At 57.9% G+C, this 20,640-nt stretch overlaps 1 protein-coding gene across 1 annotated transcript in view; it reads left to right on the top strand.

Annotated features, from left to right (window-relative positions):
* CELSR1 (cadherin EGF LAG seven-pass G-type receptor 1) overlaps nucleotides 1-20,640 on the top strand; it is a 139,117-nt gene that overhangs the window by 41,839 nt on the left and 76,638 nt on the right. Inside the window, exon 2 of the mRNA XM_088025411.1 lies at nucleotides 10,684-11,322. Within this exon, the coding sequence (XP_087881537.1) occupies nucleotides 10,684-11,322 (639 nt within the window). The remainder of the gene's footprint in view (nucleotides 1-10,683; nucleotides 11,323-20,640) is intronic.

Raw genomic sequence — 20,640 nt, 5'->3', positions numbered from 1 at the left:
GTGTAAAACAGCAGGTAGACACATGGAGGCTGCCAGGTCTCTTCCCTGTGCCATGGCAGGAAGATTGCAACCTGCATCCCCATCACTGCAAGGCTGTGTGCCCTGGGCACAGTCCCTGAGCCTCTCTGGGCTCCCTGTCCCTCGGCCTTGGGGGAGTGGAATCTATCAGTGTGTGGCTCTGGGGGAGCAGGAGATCCCATCACCCTGGTTTTACTGGGGGGGAACTGAGGCACGGGGAGATTCAGGAACCTGCCCAGGGTCACAGAGGTGAGTGGCAGAGCAGGATTGTCTCAACAGTGAGTGTCTGCGAGTGCCAGGCAGATGCGTGGGGCCTTTCCTGACCAGCTATTTGTGACCCAGGCGTCATGTGGCAGCACTCTGCCCTCCTCTGTTGGTTGAAGCCGTCGAAGCCCACCTGGACTCAAAAGGGAAAGGACCCAGGTCTCGCCTGTCCATGGGGGTCGTCACAGTACCTGTGGCCATTTTTTTAAACCACCACACTCTTGAAGCCATCAAGCCCCAGACAGGGAAAACCTCACGTCCTTCCTGAGCTTCCTGTCTCTGGGAACAGTGTCCGCATTCAAGCCAGAAACCCTTCTGCCTCTTTCCTTTTGTGCTTAATCCTCCACGCCACCCCCTTCCCATCTAAGGAATTTTTATTGTTCCGGAAGAGTTCAGATATGATGTGGAAATGAGATAAAATGCATGTATGTGTGATATAAAGGACAGCAACGAACGTGTGTTACATATCTGATTGCGGGATCTACGGCTTTGTACGGCCATACACATGCCATATTTCAGATTCGAAATCCCAGAGACATCTGATCCCAAGGGTTTCAGATAAAGGATTCTGGACCTGTCTCGTTCTGTTCTGGCCATTTCTGGCATTTGTACAAATGGGACCATCCTGTATGTCCTCATCTACAGCCACCTTTTTTCCCTTAGCGCCCATATTGGTGTCCCCAGTTGTGGTCGGGTCATTTTCACTGTTGCATTGTGTTCCATCCTGTGGACATACGGTTGTTAGTCCATCTGTTCAGCAGCTCAGGTATTCTTGGGTGCATCTCCTGGCCCGTGAGACTACGTCTCCTCCTGATGTGTATTCCCATCGGGCGTAGGAATGTTACCCACTCTTAGCTAACTTCCAGTGTTCTGCAGGGTGATTGGACCAGTTGCTCTTCCTTCCAGCAATGGAACAAGCCTTCCTGTCCTTGCTTGTCCTTGTCATTGTCATCACTTGTTGGCGCCTGGCTTCTTAATTTTCGCCAATCTGGTGGGTGTAAAATTGTATCTCGTGGTTTCAGTTGGCATTTCTCAAATTACTAATGATATTGAGCATCTTTTTATTTGTTTCAGCGTCAGATATGTTCCAGTTTGTGGCTTGTCTCGTTGTTCATTTTTAAGATGAGGTTTCTAGAAAAGTACTCGTATTTACTGTTGAAAGTATACATTTTCCTTTTAGGTTGTGTTTTATGTGTCCTAAGGAATCCTTACCGACCTCAAGATCATCAACATAATTTTGTAGGATCTCTTCTAAAATTGGTTTTGCCTTCACACCTAAGTCTTTAATTCACTGGGATTTATTTTTGTGTTCGGTGTGAGGTAGGGATCCAATTTCATCTTGTCCTCCATATAGATAAGCAATGGTCTCAGGACCCTTGATGGAATAGTTCCACGTTCCCTGCCACCAGCTCTACCTGTCAGGTTTGCATGTGCATGCAGTTCTGTTCTGGGCTCTCTGCTGTTGATAGGTCTGTTGGTTTGCTCTGTGCCCATACTCTGGTTGCTGTAGATGAAGCCAACTCCTGCGTCTCATAGACCTTGACCCCTCCCTTTCTTCAGGAGCACCCTGGGCTGTTCCTGGCCTGTCCCTCTTCCATGTAGATTAGTCTGTGAAGGACCCTGTAGAGATTTTTGGTAGGAATGGCTGTGCATTTACAGTTTCAGAACTGCTACATTTTCCACCTTGGCTCTCCATATCAGTGATTGTCGGTAGTTCTTTATTTCTGTCAATAATATTTTGCAAATGTCTATTTTTATTTATAAAGGGCTTCTATGTCAGTTATTAGATTTATTCTTTTTTTTTAAAAGATTTTATTTATTTTAGCGAGAGCTTGAGAGAGAGCACGTATGGGCAGGTGCGCATGAGTGGGGCGGGGCGAGGCAGAGGGAGAGAGAGAATCTCAGGCAGACTCTGCATTGAGCAAGGAGCCCAACGCAGAACTCGATCCCATGACACTGAGATCATGACCTGAGCTGAAATCAAGAGTCGGACGCTTAACTGACTGAGCCACCCAGGCTCTCCATGTTATTAGATTTATTCTTAAGTGAAATGTATTTTTGCTGCTCTTATAAAAGACATATTAAAAGTTATATTTTGTGAGGCTGGCGTAAGGAGTGCATTTGATTTCTCTGCATTGCTCTTCTCTCTAGCTGCTTGCTGAGTGCGCCTGTGCGTTCGGACAGGTTGTCTGTAGAGCCTTTGGGGTTTTCTATGCTGACAGTCGTATCTGTGAATAATGATGTTGTGTCTTCCTCTTTTCCATTCATTCATTCATTCATCATATCATTCATTCTTTCTCCTGCGCTGACCTCAGCCTCCAGTACAGTGTGGGATGGGAATGTTGATGGTGGGTACCACTGTTGAGTGTCTTATTTGTTGTTGGGCTCTTGTGGATGCCCTTCATTGGTTTAAGGAAGTCTCTTTTGTGTTTGTCAAGAGTCTTTATTATGACGGGTTACAGAATTTTATTGAATCTTTTCCTCTACTTACTGAGATGCAAATATGTTTTCTAAAAAAGTTGTGGTGTTGCCTTAACACCTTCTTTCTAGTGCTAAATTCCTGAGATAAACCCAGTTTGGTCTGGATAGCTCGCCTTGTCTTATATATTATTAGATTTATTGACCTTTTCCTTTTTTAAGGAGGTGTTGGTTTGTGTTTAAGAGAAAGTTGGCCTGTAATTCTTCTTCCTCACGCTCTCCTTGTCTGATTTTGGCGTCCCGGTTGTGGTAACCTCACAGAATGAGGTAATAGTTTTCTGTTGCTGCTGTCACAAATCACCACGGACTTGGACTTGGGGGCTTGAGACAAACCCAGGTTTCTTCTCATGCAGTTCAGGAGTTGAAGGTCCTGCGTGGGCCTCCCTGGGGTGGAACTGAGGCGTGGCAGAGCTGTGTCTCGAGGCCCTGGGGGAGCCAGTTTCCCAGCCTTTCCGGCACCTGCAGGCACCCGAGTTCCTGGGCTGGTGGCCCCTTCCTTCCTCTCCACAGCCAGTGGGCCCTCTCTCTGAGCCTGCTCTGTCCACAGCTCCCTCTCCACCTGTAAGGGCCCGGTGATTACATTGGGCCCACCCGGAAAATCTGTGCTGCTTCCCCTATTTTAAGGTCTGCTGGTCAGCAACCTTAACCTTTGCCACGTAGCATAGCATTCTGGCAGGTTCCAGGCTTTCGGACCAAGCCTCTTGGGTAGGGGGCATGATTTTGCCTGCCACACGCGGCCTTGGTAAGATTTCTGTAAGTGTCCAGTGGCAGCAAGAAGTGTCCTGCCCATCTGTCCCTTGGAGCCGCCACCAGCGTCCACATCTGCTGCCCAGAGGCAGCTTTGGCTCCTGCGTCTTTCAAACCTCCCAGGAGACTGTAGGCGGTGTGTGCTTGCTGCTCGGCCATCAGAGGACGTTTTCCCCCAGATGAGGCGCCTGGTTGGGGAGCATGAGGCTTCTAGAGCCAGGCCCAGATTGTGGTCCCCCCACCACCCTGGGCAGCCGCTATGGCCTTCCCGTTCCGGAGGGACTGCGGGGCTTGGGGCGCCTTAAACTTGGTCACCAGTGGTTCCCAGGGCAGTCCGAATTTCAGAGGCACTGCTGGTGAGCGTGAGGGTCAAGGGTCAAACGCGAGTCCAGCACAGTGTATTGGGGAACTAGAAACTTCCAATATTAAATGATGCTAAGGGAGCGTTCTTAAGCTAATACGTGCATGTGTGCGTGGGCAGAGCTTCAGCTCAGGAGAGGTGCAAAGAAGGAGGGAGGAATGGTGCATGCGTGCACTCACCCATGTTACCCACCTGTAGGGAGGCCGAGGGTCACCCACCGCTGACCATCCAGGTGGCTGGAGGAGGAACTTGAGGTGGGTGGTGGATGGCACAGAGCCTGGGATGTTCCAGACTGTCCCTCCCAAGTCTGTGGGCTAGCGGTGGGCTGCGCAGGCCCCTGGGCTCCACGGCGAGCAGGCTGGGTTGCGCTGGTGTGTTTGTTAGAAATCTTGTCTTTAAGGCTCACAGCTCTCTTGGGCTGACAGCCGCTCCTTGACGTGTCCAGGGCTGGAGAATATGGGGGTGTCCCTGGGCATGTGTCAGGGACCGCGTTGTCTTGCTGGAGGGTGTCGTTTGAGAACAAGGTAAGGCTCCCTAGCTCTTTCAGATCCAGTCTGGTGTTTTGCCTCAGGGAACTTTGAGGGTTTTCCTAGGACGGGGCACAAGGGTGGTCTTTCTGGCTCCCCAGGGAAGAGTGAGGCTGGACCGGCTTCCTCCTGGCCCCGTTGTCAGAGGGAGGCCCCGGGCCGGCCTGGCAGCCGCACCCACAGAGCACTAAGCCCCGAGCCCAGCCGCTTCCTCGCCAGAAGAAGAATCCAGAAACATTTATGTGGCTTCCTCAAGCGGGCTTGTTGACGGGGGATGACCTGTCCCCGGCGGACGTCCACAGTGTCTGGAGCGCTCATGGTTGGGGCAGCTGGGTGGGGTGCTGCGGGCACTGGCGGTGGAAGCCGTGTGCCCAGGGCGGCCCTGGGCCCCTGGGTCAGGGCACGGCGGCCGTGAAGCTTGCCTGGGGGCTGGAGCCCCTGCATTGCTCCTTCTCTCCTGGTCCCAAAACTTCCTGCTTCAGGCTGGGCGACCACCACACATCCCAGCCAGGGGTTCAGTGCCACCAGACTTCTAGATCTTGTCCAGCAGAGATTCCTATGCATCATGCGGTCGGTCCTTGAAATACAGCAGGGACAAGAGATGTTTCCTGGGGAAACTCTCAGTGTGATTCCTGTGAAGCTCGAGAAGCCTTACCACCCCTGTGAACCCCCCCCTAGGGGAGGCTCCTATCCGTCAGTAACCCAGCAGTTCCACGGGAGAGGGCTCCTTCCAGCCAGTGGGCCCGGGGCGGCTTCCCCTCTCCTCCAGGTCCTCACGGCCCTCCGCGCATCTCCGACTCTGTCCATGGCATGGCTTTAGGGAAGTGTTCTTAAAATGTCTTTTAAAATATTTTTTCCCCCTTTGGGTGACGTCATGCAAAATAAAGCAGATTTTCATTGAGTCCTTAACTCTTCTTTCCTCTTGTTTTCATGGAGGTGAAATTCACACAATATAAAAGTATCCATTTCAGAGGCACAGCCATAAAAGTGTCCATTTCGGAGCGCTAGTATGCCCGCAGAGCCTTAATACGCCCGCCTTCACCTCATTCCACATGTTTCCTCACCCCAGAGGAGGCCCGTGCCCATCCAGCACTCACGGCCTGTTCCTTTGGCAACCCCATGTTTGGTTTCTGCTTCTATGGAACCCCCTGTTCTGGACATTTCATATAAATAACATCATGCAATACGAGCCTTTGCTGTCTGACTTTTTCACTGTGTCTTTGAGGCTTAGCCATGTTGTAGCATGAATCTGTTCTTCATGCCTGGTTAGGGCCAATTAGTATTGCACTGTAGGGATGGACCACACTGTGCTTATCCACTCCTCTTTTGATGGACGCTTGGGTTTCCGCTTTTTGGCTCTTGTGAATAATGCTCTTACTCATGTACTGTCTTTTTGTGTAGATTTTCGTTTTCAGGTCTTTTGAATTCTGCCGGGGAGTGGAATTCTGGGTCATCTGTTAATTCTGTTGAACTTTTTGGGGAACTAACCCTTAACTCTTAACTGGAAGTTCTTGATCTTGACAAGAATGCACTTGCTCAGAGTCTCAGCCCACGGCTTCTGTAGCCCAGGCTTCCCGTGGGGTCATGGGGCCTGTTAGGATTTCACCTTCTGGAGGGTTCCATCAGCATAGACGTGGTGAGCGAGCTCAGGGTTGGGGAGGGGTTGTGAGCTGCGGCAAGGAGCGGTCAGTGGGGCGTGGGCTCACAGATGGGCTCGGCTGAAGGAGGGGACCAGGGGAAGGGGTGAAGGGGGAGCCCAAAGTCATTTCAGGTGAAGGCAGAGTGGGCTGGGGGACGCCCGTGGTTAACGGGGTGGTTAACGGGGAGGGTGCACGCTGTGACCAGGGGCTGGGCTTGGAGCCCTGCAAGAGTGTGGCTGCCCCCCAGGTAGGAGTCCAGAGATGAGCCCCAGGGGCTGTGGGGCAGGGGCTGTGAAGACCCGCCTCCAGCAGTTGGAGGGAAGGCTCCAGTGGTGGATTTGTAGAGTGAGGAGGACTGGGATTGCAGAGGAGAAACCCAGGTGTGGGCTGCCTTGGGAGGTCATGAGAGACTCTCCCTGTTGTCAGGCCAAGGTCACATGGGGCGGGAGGAGGGGGCTGCTGGCTCTGCCCTCTTTGACCTCCAGCCCCTGGTGCCAGGCAGAGGCGCATCGGCCGCTTCAGTGCCTTGCAAGTTCACTGCCAACCCTTGGACGTGTTGAGAGCACGTGTGAGCGGCGCGCGGGTGTTGGTGGGACACCTGAAGGCCCCTCCTCCGTGGACGGGGCAGGGGCGCAGCAGCTTCTCTGGTCGAGTGCACGCTGGGTCTGACACACCCTGTTCCCACGCAGTGAGCCCACATCCCTAGATGCAGGTTCTAGGTTTGGCTTTTGTTGCCCCAAGAGGAGAAGCCAGACGCCCTCCAGGTAGCAGATCAAAACAACACACCTGTTGTCTGCACTCAATGTGGCCTCAAAGAAACAACAAACCCCACAGAGGAACGGCCGAAAACCCCTTCACAGTCCCCGGGCTTTGGGTGGGAGCCCCAAGCAGGCCCTGCCTGCCTGTTTTGAGGCCGCAGGAGGGGCGGGATGAGGGACAGGTGAGCAGCCTTTGTCTCAAAGAAAGCGCCCTGGGGATTCAGCCACTGCTGGTATCGCGGTCAGGCCTGGCAGGCTGTTGCCAGTACCAACTGGAGGTGTCTCCCTGTCTCCCTGAGACCCTGGGGTGCATTGGGGTGAGGTGGCAGAGAACCATGACAAGTGGCCTTGTCCCCTCCTGGCACCGGCTTGGTCTTTAGCTGCTTGTCCCCAGGGCCCCAGGCGTTCAGAAACTGCCCTCTCCTCCCCTGTGTGCTTGGCAGACCCTCCTAGGCCAGGTCCACGGTCCTCTGGGCCCTCCATGCACCGTCCGATGGGCTGGAGCCCTGCCATTTGCTGCCCGAGTGACCTCGGCTGGGCTTGTCGGTCAGCCTCTCTGTTCCTCAGGGTCCTCATCTGTGGAGGGCCAGCAGGGGTGGTGCCAGGGAGAACGTTGGCGTTGAGTCACTGAAGGCAGCCGTGGAGCCTGTGGGCAGGCCACACCATGAGGATGTTTCTCCTGCATCCACCCCCCACCATGAGCCCGGAGGCCAGCAGCGTTGAAGACCTCCACGTGCCTCTGGAGCTTTGCCATACATTGCCATCTGTCCTGGATGGACGAACATGCCCTCAAGTTCACTTTCACCTGGAACCCCCGAATGCCAGGTTATCTGGAGATAGGGTCTGTGCAGATGTGAGCAAGGTAAGCTTTGAGATGAGCTCATCCTGTATTGGAGTGGGCCCCAACCCAACGACTGGTGTCCTTTTAAGAGGGGAATTTGGACACAGACACACATGGGGAGAAGGCCCCTAGACGACCAGGCAGAGATGGGAGAGATGTACCTGCAAGCCAAGGTTTGCCCGCAGCCGCCGGCCACTGGGAGAGAGCCGTGGGACAAACTCTCCGTTGGAGCTCCAGGTGGAAACCACCCCGGGACACCTGATCTCAGACTTCTGGCCTCCAGACCGAGGATTAATGTTGGCTAAGCTGCCCAGCCCGTGTGCTTTGTTACGGCAGCCCCAGGACCCTGACACACCCTCCCGCCCATGACGTGCCAGGCCTCGCCTCTGTTTTGCTTATTTTTTTTTAAGACTTTATTCATTTATTTTGAGAGAGAACAGAGGGAGAGCACAAGCAGGGAGAGGGGCAGAGGGAGAGGGGACAAGCAGACTCCTGGCTCAGCACAGAGCCCCAGGACCCTGGGATCATGACCTGAGCCGAAGGCAGACACTTAGCCATCTGAGCCGCCCAGGTACCCCTCTTTTTTGCTTTTAGTGCCAGGAAGGAGTTTCCTCTCCAACTGAGTGACGACCACCATCCCTCCATGGATACCCCACCTCCCTGCTGCCTCCTAGGGTCGTGTTGGCACCAGGTCTTGCAGATGTGGCTCTGTCCCCTGTCCCCTGCAGCCTCCCGGCTCCTTGGAGACCACAGTGTGACCTCTCGCTGCAGTGTCCCAGGGGTGGGCCCCCCACAGGGGGCAAGGTCGTGGAGGGTGGCTTCCACGAAGACCCGCGGAGCAATACCTCACTTGTGTTATCTGTGGCTTTGCGGGAAGCACCTGCTGGTGGGCGTCCCGCCACCATGGCACATTCTGCCATCTGTTCTGTTTCCTCCTTTGACTTGGGGACAGCGAGGTGACTCACCTCTGCTGAGGAAAGCAGTGGGAATCGCACTGGCCTGATTTGGGGGCGCGCAAACCTGGCTCGTAGCTGTTGTTTACAGCCGCAGAAGAAATGCCTGCCCAGAGGCTGGGGAGAGCCCCAGGCAAGCTCCGCGTCTTCCGGAATGCAAACGGGCTTCTCAGTGATAAACCCGCTGGGTGAAGTAAAATGGTACAGGAAAGTATAGAGAGGAAAGTAAAAGGCACCTAATATCAGCACCCTGACAGCCATCCTCAAAACTGTCAAGGTCATCAAGACCACTTTCTAAATTCGGCCCTGCCGGCTTTTCTTGAGGACGAGATGGAAAAGCCGCAGAGCACTCGGTGCCCAGCCCCCTGAGCTGGGCTGCTGTCAGTGGGCGGACCCGGGCCCCCTCCGGCTGTCAAATGGGGGATGCTGGTTTCCTCAGAATCTGAGGGTCTCAGGTCTGCCGTGGTCGTCAGATGGAGCACCCGGAAATACCGTGACTTGGGGAGCAGTTACATTTTCTTTCTTTCTTTCTTTCTTTTTTTTTTTTTAAAGATTTTATTTATTTGACAGAGAGAGACACAGCGAGAGAGGGAACACAAGCAGGGGGAGTGGGAGAGGGAGAGGGAGAAGCAGGCTTCCCACCGAGCAGGGAGCCCGATGCGGGGCTCGATCCCAGGACCCCGGGATCATGACCTGAGCTGAAGGCAGACGCTTAACGACTGAGCCACCCAGGGGCCCCAGCAGTTACATTTTCTTGTTGTTTGGGCAAGTTTTGTGACTCAGGGTCCCTCCCGAAGGGGCTCGTGGTGCTCCAGTGCCCAAGAGAAACAGTTCCAGTGTCCACAAACTTCGGTGCTTCTGTCCCCCGTGATTCTGGGCTTTGTGGGGACTGTGCTGGGGCCACAGTGACAAGGTGGCCCCCGGGTTTTGTCATGTGACTTGCCCTTTCAGTGATCCCGGTTTTCCAGAAATAAGTGGGGAAGGGTCCACCTGTGGCTTCTGCACCCTGGGGGAGCACCCTCCGGCTGTGAGCTACGAGAGGGTGGGAGGGCCCCCCCCAGGGCTCACTGGCCTGCACAGATGGCTCTGTGCCCCATGGACCTGGGGGTGCATTTGTGGGGGGCACAGGCAGGGAGCAGGTTGGGGGAGCAGATGGGGAGGATTGGGCAGAGCTGCAGGGACGCAGAATCTGTGTTGAGCCAGAAGGATGTGAACTTCGCCAGGTTTTTCTCAGGGTCCCGTAGCACATTTAGGGTGAGGCCTGGGCGGCAGGTGAAGGCCCCCTGGGTGGGGTGGCTGCACCTGTCAGGGGTGCTGGGCAGGCTAATGGTGCCACCCCAGAGCCACCCTGGGGAGAGCCCCTGTGGCCAGCCCTTGGACAGCTCCTCTGATTCTGGGCTCAGAACCGATGGTGCGCCCAGCGTCATAACCAAAATATTCCACTCTTTCTGGTCTCACAATCCTAAGTACGTCGATTCATGGTTTGCTTACCTGTGTTGGTGGAGGTGCACCCTGTCTTGTGGGTGTCTTTCTAAAGCGGCATTTGCTGAGCGTCTCCTATGTGCCAGGCACATAGGCATGCATAGCTTACAGCCAAGGAAAGAAAAACCATCACCGTAGTATAGACCAAGGCCGTACCTGGACGGCACCATCCTGGACACTGTGGGGTCTGAGCGGGGCTGGGGTTGGGTGGAATCAGAGTGGATCTCCCGGTGTCTGGAACAGGTGTGGAGGTGGTAAATGAGGCTCGGTGTCCCCATGGGTCTGGAGCAAAGTGTGTGCGGTGGGGGACTCGGGTGGCTCAGGGCTGGGTTGCGGGTGGTCCTGGGATGTCCTGCTGAGCGGTTGGGGGTCCGTGGGGTTCTTTTGAGCAAGACAGACTCAATGGGAGCTGTGTTTTGGGAAGCCGGGTGTGGAGGGAGAACGGGGGCTGGAAAGCAGGGGTCGGGGGCTGGTCACTGGTGGGGTAGGGTGTGGGGCTTGGGGGTGCTCAGGCTCACTTCTGCCATGCTGAGTGCCCCCGAGGCCGTTCCCCCAGGTGGGGCTGGTGGGGCCCAGGAGACCCCGAGTGACCCTGACCCTCTTTGTGTCCCCAGATGGCATCCATAGCGTGGCCGCGCTCTGCACCCTGCGGGTCACCATCATCACGGACGACATGCTGACCAATAGCATCACTGTCCGCCTGGAGAACATGTCGCAGGAGAAGTTCCTCTCCCCTCTGCTGTCCCTCTTCGTGGAAGGGGTGGCCACGGTGCTGTCCACCACCAAGGACGACGTCTTCGTCTTCAACATCCAGAATGACACGGACGTCTGCGCCAACATCCTGAACGTGACCTTCTCGGCCTTGCTCCCTGGCGGCGTCCGCGACAAGTTCTTCCCGTCGGAGGACCTGCAGGAGCAGATCTACCTGAACCGGACGCTGCTGACGGCCGTGTCCACCCAGCGCGTGCTGCCCTTCGACGACAACATCTGTTTGCGGGAGCCCTGTGAGAACTACATGAAGTGTGTGTCCGTGCTCAAGTTCGACAGCTCGGCGCCCTTCATCAGCTCCACCACCGTGCTCTTCCGGCCCATCCACCCCATCACCGGGCTGCGCTGCCGCTGCCCGCCGGGCTTCACGGGCGACTACTGCGAGACCGAGATCGACCTGTGCTACTCCAGTCCCTGCGGCGCCCACGGCCGCTGCCACAGCCGCGAGGGTGGCTACACCTGCGAGTGTCCGGAGGACTTCACCGGTACGTGCCGGGGGCTCCCGGGGCCGGGCGGCGGGCGGGCCTTCTCTGCGGGGTGCCAGGCCGCGGTCCGCACGCTGGGGCTCTGACCGGACTTCTCCGTCCACTTCCCTGCCTGGGGAGGTGGCCAGGGGCCAGGCGCGGGCCCGGTGCGGCGTGGCGCCTCGTGTGATGCAGTGGCAGCATCCACTTAGTGGCACGCGGGCAGGAGGCGGGTTTCCCACCAAGGCCCCGAGGTTGCGGTGGACCCCAGGTGATTTGAGTCACTCTCTTTTTTTTTTGTTTTAAGATTTTATTTATTTATTTGTCAGAGAGAGAGAAGGAGCATGAGCAGGGGGAGGGGCAGGCAGAGACTGAGGGAGACGCAGGCTCCCTGCTCAGCAGGGAGCCCGATGTGGGACTCGATCCCAGGACCCCGGGATCATGACCTGAGCCGCAGGTAGATGCTTAACCGACTGAGCCACCCAGCCGTCCCTGGAGTCACCCTCTTGATGAGGAAGATTGTAGCGTGAGAGCCACCCAAAAACCCACTTGCGTGAAGCAACATGCACTCCTTTAAAGTGGCTTCAAATTGGAAGGACTTTATTCCGGCTTTCAGGTTTCATTGGTTATGTAAACGGCGTCACCGGGGTCGAGTGCTGAGCCGTTAATCGTTTGGGTCTGGAAAGACGGTGTTCGTTTTTCATGCCCCGTTGTCCCTGTAGAGATGACTCGCTTTCTCTGCCTTGAAGGTACACTTGCCTTGAGACATCCTGAATAGTCGCAAAGATGAATTGCTCCAAGGGCAGCCAACGATTGTCTTTGCAAACATGTAGGCAGAGCGGGATAGAAATGCACGACCTTGCCTTGGCCATCCATCGCGGCTTACGTAAGATTATGGCCCGTTTGAGAAACAGATTTCTAGCGGCCTGATGGTGAGCAGCCTGGCATTTGGGAAAGCCGTTTGGGATCATGTGGGACCTCACTCATACCGGAGGTGGCTTTGTGATTCTAATATGGACCGTGGCCTCGCCTATCCTGTTTAGTATCAACAGCCGAGAAGCCGTTCTCTGCTTGTGTGGGACAGGACACAGTTCACCGGGCTTAGAACAGGGGCTTACGGTATTAGCTGGTATTTATGAAGGAGGAAGAGAGAGTAACCCGGGGGTGGGGGAGGCACAGAGAGCGGAAAACGGCTGTGCCCGGTGCTCTGCATCAGAAGAGGAGGGAGAGAGGACGTTTGGCAGCCGGAGGAGATGGGCGTGCGCGCCCCGGCGTGCGGGGTCTGAGCCCCCGCCTGGCTGTAATCGGTGGTACAGCACGGTGGGAAAGGCACCTGCTTGCCCGCCTCATGTCCTCCCCTCCCCTGCCCATCTTGGCTGGCTGTCCCTCTGTCTGTCCCGTCGGGGTCCAGAGGTGTCTCCCCCGTTGTCTCTCTGGGTGTTAGCCCCGAACTCCTGGCCACGCTGGGGTGTGGTGGTGAGTGGGGAAGGAAGGCTAGGGAGAACCCTGGGCCCCCCGGTTCCTGCCGACGTTGTCGGGACTCTGGTTGTGCTGTGAGGCCTGGACCGAGCGCCCCTCTCCCCCACTCCTCCCTGCCCTGGGTTGTCGTGGAGCCCCGTGGAGCTTCACCACATGGTGGTGGCAGGTGCCTGCCTCTCCGCCCCCGTTCACCGTGGTGAGCTGGCCTCTCAGCCTCTTCTGAAGTGGCTGACGTGGTGTGCCAGTGGCTGGTGATGGGGAAGCCTGGACGTAAGCGTGGGGCCATGTCTGGGCTGGGTAAACTGAGGCTGCTAGGGACCTGTGGACCCCCGAGTCCCTCCTCAGAGGGTCTGACCCGCTGGGTGGAAGGGCCTTCCAAAGTTCGTAGATTTCGTTTTCATCACGGGAGTCATTGCTACAGAAGTAAGGACCGGGAATGGCCCGGTGTGTCATTGCCAGGAGGCCCGCTGAGATGCCGTGATTGGCAGTGGGCTCGTTTGAGGGTCTCTGGCCCTCAAATCATCACATGGGCTTCCCTCAGAGATAAGACGGGCTCAGGCTGGTTGTTCTCGGTCCCCCTTCCTCTGGGTCTCCCTTTCTCCCTTTGAACCCTCCTTCTCTTGCGGGCGGTAATTGCGCTCATTTGCTGGCGCTGAAGGCAGCCCTGTCATCGCGAGGGTTTCATTACCTGCTCCCCGGTAAGCTGAGCCCCGGCCGCGGCGGGGAAGCTGGAAGCAGCCCAAGGCCCCCGGAAGACCCCGACTTCCCGTGCCGCCGCCGGACAGGAGATGGGCTGGGCAAGGGAGGGTGTCAGTTAATCTCAGGAGAAGCTCCATGAGTTTGGGGAGGACACCCCTGGCAGCTCTCCTGCGTTATTCTTCGATGCACGCTGGCCCCAGAGCAGCGGCCAGGCCCCGGGGACGGATGCACCGTCGTCATGGGGGAGGGCAGCCCCACTCCCAGAAGAGCAGGACAGAATGGCTGAAGTTGTCGTGGACGCTGTCTCCTGGGTTCCTCCTGAGCCCGGCAGATGCCACCAAACGAGCTGTCCCCTGCTCCGGGAAGGTTCCGGAAGGGTTCCCAACTTCCTCGGTGCCGTGCTTATGTGTTGGTTGCTCTGCGGTCACTTTGGGTGTAGATCCCCTTATTTCTGTGCCTCTCAGGACAGCAGTAACTTGCGGCCAAGAGTCACGAGCCTTCGGTGTGCCGTGCTGTTCCAGGTGACCCCACGTGTGGTGCCCCAATCCCCGCATCAGCAACAGGCCCCGTTTATGAGCGGGGAGACTGCGGTGCAGCACGGTACAGCGTCTAGCCCAGTGGCTCTAAACGAGGTGATTCTGCCCCCAGGGACATCTGGCGCTACCTGAGGACATTTTTAAAAATATTTTATTTATTTATTTGAGAGAGAGAGAGAGAGAGAGAGAGCACGCGCGCACGTGAGTGGGGGGAGGGGGGCAGAGGGAGAGAGAATCCCAAGCAGACTCTGTCCTGAGCCTGGAGCCCTATGTGGGTCTCCGTCCCACGACCCTGAGATCATGATCTGAGCCGAAATCAAAAGAACACTCGACGTACTGAGCCACCCAGGCGCCCACCCGAGGACACTTTTGGTGCTGGGGGGTGGACGCCAGGCATGCTGCCCGGCGCCCACAGCGCCCAGGACGGCCCCACACAGAGAGCCGGCCTGCCAGCGAGTGTGTGCAGGAGTGGAGGAGTCCGCTGCCGCCGGCCGCGTGGTGAGGCAGGACTCCAGCCCAGTGCTCTGCTTCTGGGCTCCGGCTCGCCCACCCGGTGGACTCGTCGGGGGCAGCACGGCCGGGCCGCCCCATTTCGCTGCTGACCTGGCCCTTCCTGCAGGTGTGTCCCAGCTTCTTGCAGGAAGCGTGATGGCGGTGGAGTGCGGTGACACTGATTGGGCCAGCCGCTGAGAGCTGTCACCCCACTGCCCGAGGGGCCGGCAGGATGCTGTTTCTTCCCGGAGACACTGGACCTGATTGAACCAGGGCCTGACTCCAAATCGCGGTGCTGTTGCCTCTGCGTCTGTTCCCTCACCTGCTAACGTAGTGGCGCTCGCCGACGGCGGCGGAACCCTCTCCTGTGTCTCCGACAGCCCCATGAGGTGGGGACAGTTGTCACCCAGTTTTCCAGAACACCAAGGGGCAGAGCTGGGTGGGGGGACCAGGGATCTCGGGCAGGCCAGGCTCGTCCTCCCTGGGCTCACAGGAGACACCCCCCCCCGCGCCCCCCATGGCTCATCGGCAGCCACGTCCCGACGATTGTGCCTTTACGTCCTGTGTCCCCTTCTCAGCCCTGCTTCTCCCGCCCTGCCAGTCGCTAGTCGTGGAGTGCCCGGACAGGCCGGTTACAGGTGCCCTGGTCACGTCGACGCCGCTTAAGGTTCCTAGGGCCCCGCTGCTCTCGTGCATGGTCTCCGACGGCCCTTTGCTGGCCTTCCGGAAACATGCTGTTCTCACTGCAGGCCCTGTGTGTGGAGTGCACCTTCCCCTGACGTCTTCCCCCCATCTGTGCCCCCTCATCACAGCCCCCGCCCCGCCATGTCTGCTTGGTGCAGTCTGCTCCCTCCTCGGTGCTGGGCACACAGAAGGTGCTTAATCAGTGCTGGTGCACAGATGATGGAGTCAGGGGTGACCCGGCCTGGCCCGTTCATCCATGTAGGCCAGAGAAGAGGTCCTGGGGTCCCGTCTGTATTGTGCTCAAAGCAGTATCTTTGCTACTTTTGTCACTGAGCTGGGGGGGACAGGAGAGTCCCTTCTTGGGTCGGGGGGAGGGTCTGAGGTATTTATGACTCTGTCCTGCTGGTGTGGCGGCTGGCCAAGCTCCTGCTCTCACCGCACAACCACGTGCTAATGCATATGCTCCCAGGCTTCTCCCGCACGAGCGTCTTCTTGTGGAGAACTGCGAGGTGATTTATCGTCCCAGATGAACGTCTGCCCGCAGGGTGCATTCCTGAGAACGCGGCAACTTTGATATCACGGCGGGGGGGGGGGGGGGGGGGCGGGGGCAAGGGTCTCCTGGATGTTCAGCACTCCGCCTGTCGGAGGGGAGGCCTGGCGGTGGCCGCGCCTGGACCAGGACCGCCGGGGTGCTCCCCCACCCCCGATCGCTCTGGCCAGGTCTTCTGTTTAGGGTCCTGTTTATTCTGGAGCATATGATTTTAGATCCCTGGGCTGCTTGCCTGGATTCAAAGTGTGTTTCAACCAATCCTGGAGAAGAGCCCTACCTCTGAGCATGAAGCCCGTGGCTGTCCCTGGGCTCCGATGTCCATGCTGTGGACACTGCCTCACAGTGGGGGCTCCTCATCTGAGATTTGGACTGGTCTGGGGGTCAGTGGGTCAGCAGCCACTTAGGAGAGTCTCAGTGATGCTGGCTCTTTGTGCTAACTGCCCCGGGGTGGAATGTCTCAGTTGTCCTGCGTGAGGGCCTTCCAGGGACCCTGACTGTCCCCCATGGTGCCCTCCCCAGGGCTGGGGGCCCTGTCCCCTATGGGGAGCTGTCCAGGGCCAGGACATTCTGTGTAAGTTCAGGGCCAGAGAAACTGTTGGTATAAAAACCTAAACATCTTTTCTGCTAAGAAAAATGTTTAAAATCAATTCTGGCACTTCTTGGATTCTGTTGTTAAAAAAGCGCACGTTACTCCCACCGCACGTTTTATCTTGAATTCTGTTGTCAGAGTCATGATACTGCCATCACCATGCGATACATGAATGTGCCACGTGGTCCCACCCTGACTCCGTGGGAGGCTGTGGCCGTCCACTGCGCCGCGAGGAGCATCCACACAGCGCAGGGGAGGGGGTCGCCGGCGCCAGCCGCAGTCCGCGGGATTAGAGGCCCCCTTCGAAGTGGTCATCAGCAAGGCGGGTTTGGGCCCAACGCCAGAGGGTTCATTGTCACTCAGGGAAAATCGTGGCCTAGCCCTAAGGAAATCTCAGAGCAAAAACGGAGTCCTTCCTGAGGAAAAGGTGCTTTTTTGGGTAGTTGGGGTCGCTGAGAGGGCTGTGCCCATGAGCTCCTCGCCCTCCCGTAGGTCTGGCCCTTTCTCCAGGTCCCGGGTGTGGCTACCCAGCTTTTCTTTCATCTGTTATTGCACTTCTGGGCGACTTCGTCCTCCATAAAGTCTTGCCCTGGGACCCCGGTGTGGGGAGATTCTGCCAGGAATCTCCACAAAATTTGTAGCGTCCTGTCCCAGGCCCCGTGGCCGTGGGGGGCGAGGACGATCCTCAGGCCCACCCTGCCTTCCTCCTTGGGCTCCTGTTGACTTCCTGGGGGGGTGGCCGCACAGAGGAGCTCACCCCGGGGGGCTGGGAACCGCAGAAACACGTTGTCGCGCGGTCGTGCCGGCCCCAAGTCCGGGACCGAGGTGGGGGCCGGCCCGCACTCCCTCTGGAGGCTCCGGGGGAGGGTCCTTCCTGCCTCTTCCCTTCTGGCGCCCCAGGTGGTCCTCGGCATTCCCTAAACTTGTAGATGGCGCCTCTCCCTGGCCTTCCGCCTGTGTGTGCTGGGTCTGTGCCCCAGTTGCCCGCCCTTTGAAGGACAGCAGTCCTTGGGTGAGGATCCTCCCTCGTCTAGTGTAAGCTCGTTTTAACTTGATCGCGTCTGCAAGAACCTATTTGCAAATAAGATCACAGTCACAGGTGCCTGGGGGTCAGGACTCAAACCTATGATTTTGGGGGGGGGCGGAATCCCACATGCTTCAGGGCTGCTGGTGATCGGCAGTGGTGGCCCCTTCTTGTCAACCTGCTTGTCAAGAGTCCCCTGGGGCCAGAGGACCCTCCTGGGTGGGAGACTGGCTCCTGTGGTTTGTTTTCCTCTTAGAGACCTAATAAGCCCGAGAGCCCAGGAGACACAGTCCCTCCTGCCCAGCCTCCAGGTGGATAGGTGAGCCGGGCGTGGGGCATGAGCTGGAGAGGAGCAGAAGTGGAAACCAGCATGTCCAACTGCGGCTAGCGACGTGGCCCGAGGACGTGCCTCCTGCAGGCCCAGCCCCCCTGTGCCATCACACTGCGCCGTGGGAGGGGGACGAGGCTCTGGGAGCGCAGAGGCTGGGCTCACCCAGTCGCCCCTCAGCCAGGGTCCCGCAGCTGCTGCCCCAGATCCCACAAACAAGTGGCTTAAACGGCACGGGTTTATTCTTTCGGGGTTCCTTCTGGGGGCCGGGGGGAGAATCTCCTTTTCCAGCATCTAGAGGCTGCCTGGACTCCTTGGCCCCTTCCTCAGCTTGCTCCAAGCCCCGCCTCCGTCATTCCAGCTCCCGCCACTGACCCTGGGCCCTCTGGCCCCTCCCTCTCGTGGGGACCCTTGTGATCACCGCAGCCCCCCCTGTGATCCAGCATGGCCTCCCCGCTCAAGCTCCCCATCTGAACCACACCTGCAACGCCCCTTTGCAGTGTGAGGTCACATATCCTCAGGCTTCAGGGGTAGGATGTGGATATCTTTTTTTTTTGTTGTTAAGATGTATTTATTTGAGAGAACGCACTCACACGTGAGCAGGGAGAGGGGCAGAGGGAAAAGGGGAGAGAGTAGCAGCCTCCTCGATGAGAACGGAGCCTGATGCGGGGCTCGATCTCACAACCCTGAGATCATGACCTGAGCCGAAATCAAGAGTCGGATGCTTGGGGGCTCCTGGGTGGCTCAGTCAGTGGAGTGTCTGCCTTCGGCTCAGGTCATGATCTCAGGGTCCTGGGATCGAGCCCCGCATCGGGCTCCCTGCTCAGCGGGAGTCTGCTTGTCCCTCTCCTTCTGCCTGCCGTGCCCCCTGCTTATGCAGTCTGTCTCTCTGTCAAATAAATAAATAAAACCTTAAAAAAAAAAAAGAGTCGGGTGCTCAACCGACTGAGCCACCCAGGCACCCCAGGAGGTGGACACCTTTGGGGGTCCATCATTGTGCTGACCATACCCCTGCCCCCCAGCAGCACCTGGCACCACTTGGTCCTCAGCAGACGTTTGTGGCAGGGATGAGTAGGTGAGGCCTTTGCCATGGCGCCCCCGTGGCTGCTGGCTGGCCCCGCTGTCTCTCTGGACATGCGGCATTGGCCGAGGGCCATCGGGAGTTGCTGGGAAGTCCGGTTTGCGTTCCTGACCCGAGTGTGGCAACCCCAGACGTCCCCGGGGAGAGTGGTTTCTGGTGGCAGCCACTGCCCGTAGCCCACAGCTGAGCCCTTTCCCTGGGGTGGACAGACAGCCGGCTCTCTGCTGTGCCCCCTGCGGGGTCTGCAGGGCCGGATGGTAAGTAAGGCAGGACTCATCACGGAGCCGCTGAGCACAGCTGGAGGGAGGGAGTCTGTGCTAACCAGGACTGTCGGGCTCTTCTGCTGGCTCCGAGCCACGACTCAGTGGGTTCTTTCTGGACATCGGTCTGTCCCAAGGAACTGTCCCACCTCCCCAGCACCCCGCAGGAAGTGGAATTCGAACCATCTGGGGGCTGAGCGGCTGTGTGTATGGACAACTGAGGTTTCCCTCAGCATTCCAGCTGAGTTTGGACACGTTTGCTGTTTGAGAACTGGCACGGTTTCCCTACAAACTGATAAAGCGGGGGGACCCCCCCTCCCAGCCTTGAGGCGTGCGGAGGCCAGCTTTACCTTCCACCACCAGGTTCTGCCCCCTGGTCAGCAGGACTGTGCCTGAGCCTCAGCCGTCCCTCCGTCCCTCCTTCTGCCCCGCCCTCACCCACTCACCACTCTGCCTGGGCAGGCCCTGTGCCTCTGTCCCCCTCGGGTGCAGGGCCCCACCCGCCCCACCTGCATGCCTTCTCTCGAGGGGACCGCCCCACGCCCAACCTCACTCCCGTCCTCGGACGTCCCTGTGTGTCATTAGCGCTAAATCATAGTCCTGTGTCCGAGATGTCATCTTGGAGCTGGTTCTTAAGACATCGCAGACAGACGCCCTGGCCACAAGGCTGTCTCAGGGCCTCCCCTAACAACCTCTTCCGAAGCTGGGGGCCTCCCAAGACGATGTTTCCAGGCCCAGCACCACCCCAGCACCCAGAGAGGGGCAGCTGCGGACGCCCAGATGGGCACACGGGGAGCCCCGGAGGCCCCACCACAGGGACTGTGGCTTCTCAGTGTGTGAACGTCCCCGGGGTGCTGTGAAGGCTGTGTCCCACCAGGACCGGGGGAGGTTGTCTGGGCCCCAAGCTGCCTGAGTGAGGACCCTCATTCCAGGGGTCCTGACACCTTCAAAGCTGCCACCAGTCTCCTTCTGAGCCCACATTCCTGGCCCAGCGCTTGACTCGGAAGGACCATGACTTTGCTTCAGGGGGCTTGGAAGTGCCTTGTTGAAGGGGCCAAGATGGGGATCTGGCACTCAGGTCCTGGTGGTCAGCTCAGCTGACCCCGGTCACCATGGGCGGGCGTCCAGCGCCCTCTGCTTGGCCTCCCCCACCAGTCTGGGCAGCCCAGCTCCGTGAAGTTCACATGTGTTCCTTCAGCACCTCCTGGGGCCTCAGCCACTGCCAGCGAGGGCCACCACGAGGGCCTGGGGGGCAGAGGGCACTCTGTGTTCAGCAGCTCCTTGCCCACTGAGACTCAGGGAGATGCTGAAAGGTTCACGGGGCTGCACTGTTCTCTGGGGACCAGAATCTGGCCGGTCCCCTTGGTGTGATTAGGATTGGCTCAGGGCGTTTCCCTGGGGGCCTTAAAGCAGCAGGAATGCATTCTCACCATTTTAGAGGCCAGAATTCTGAAATCAAGGTGTCACGTCCCTCTGACGACTCTGGGGAGGGTCCTTCCTTGTCTCCTGCAGCTCCTGGTGGCCTCGGGTGGCCCTGGGTTTGTGGCCACAGCCCTGGAGTCTGCCTTCGTCCTCACATGTGTGCAAAGGACATGGGATACCTGCGGTTTTCTTATC

This window comes from Eumetopias jubatus, unplaced genomic scaffold, assembly GCF_037043125.1.
Source record: "Eumetopias jubatus isolate StellerSeaLion01/CBP00866 unplaced genomic scaffold, mEumJub1_p1.0 scaffold_8, whole genome shotgun sequence".
NCBI classification, from domain to species: Eukaryota; Metazoa; Chordata; class Mammalia; order Carnivora; family Otariidae; genus Eumetopias; species Eumetopias jubatus.
Note: the sequence above shows the minus strand (reverse complement) of the source record. Positions and strands in the feature narration are given on the sequence as shown.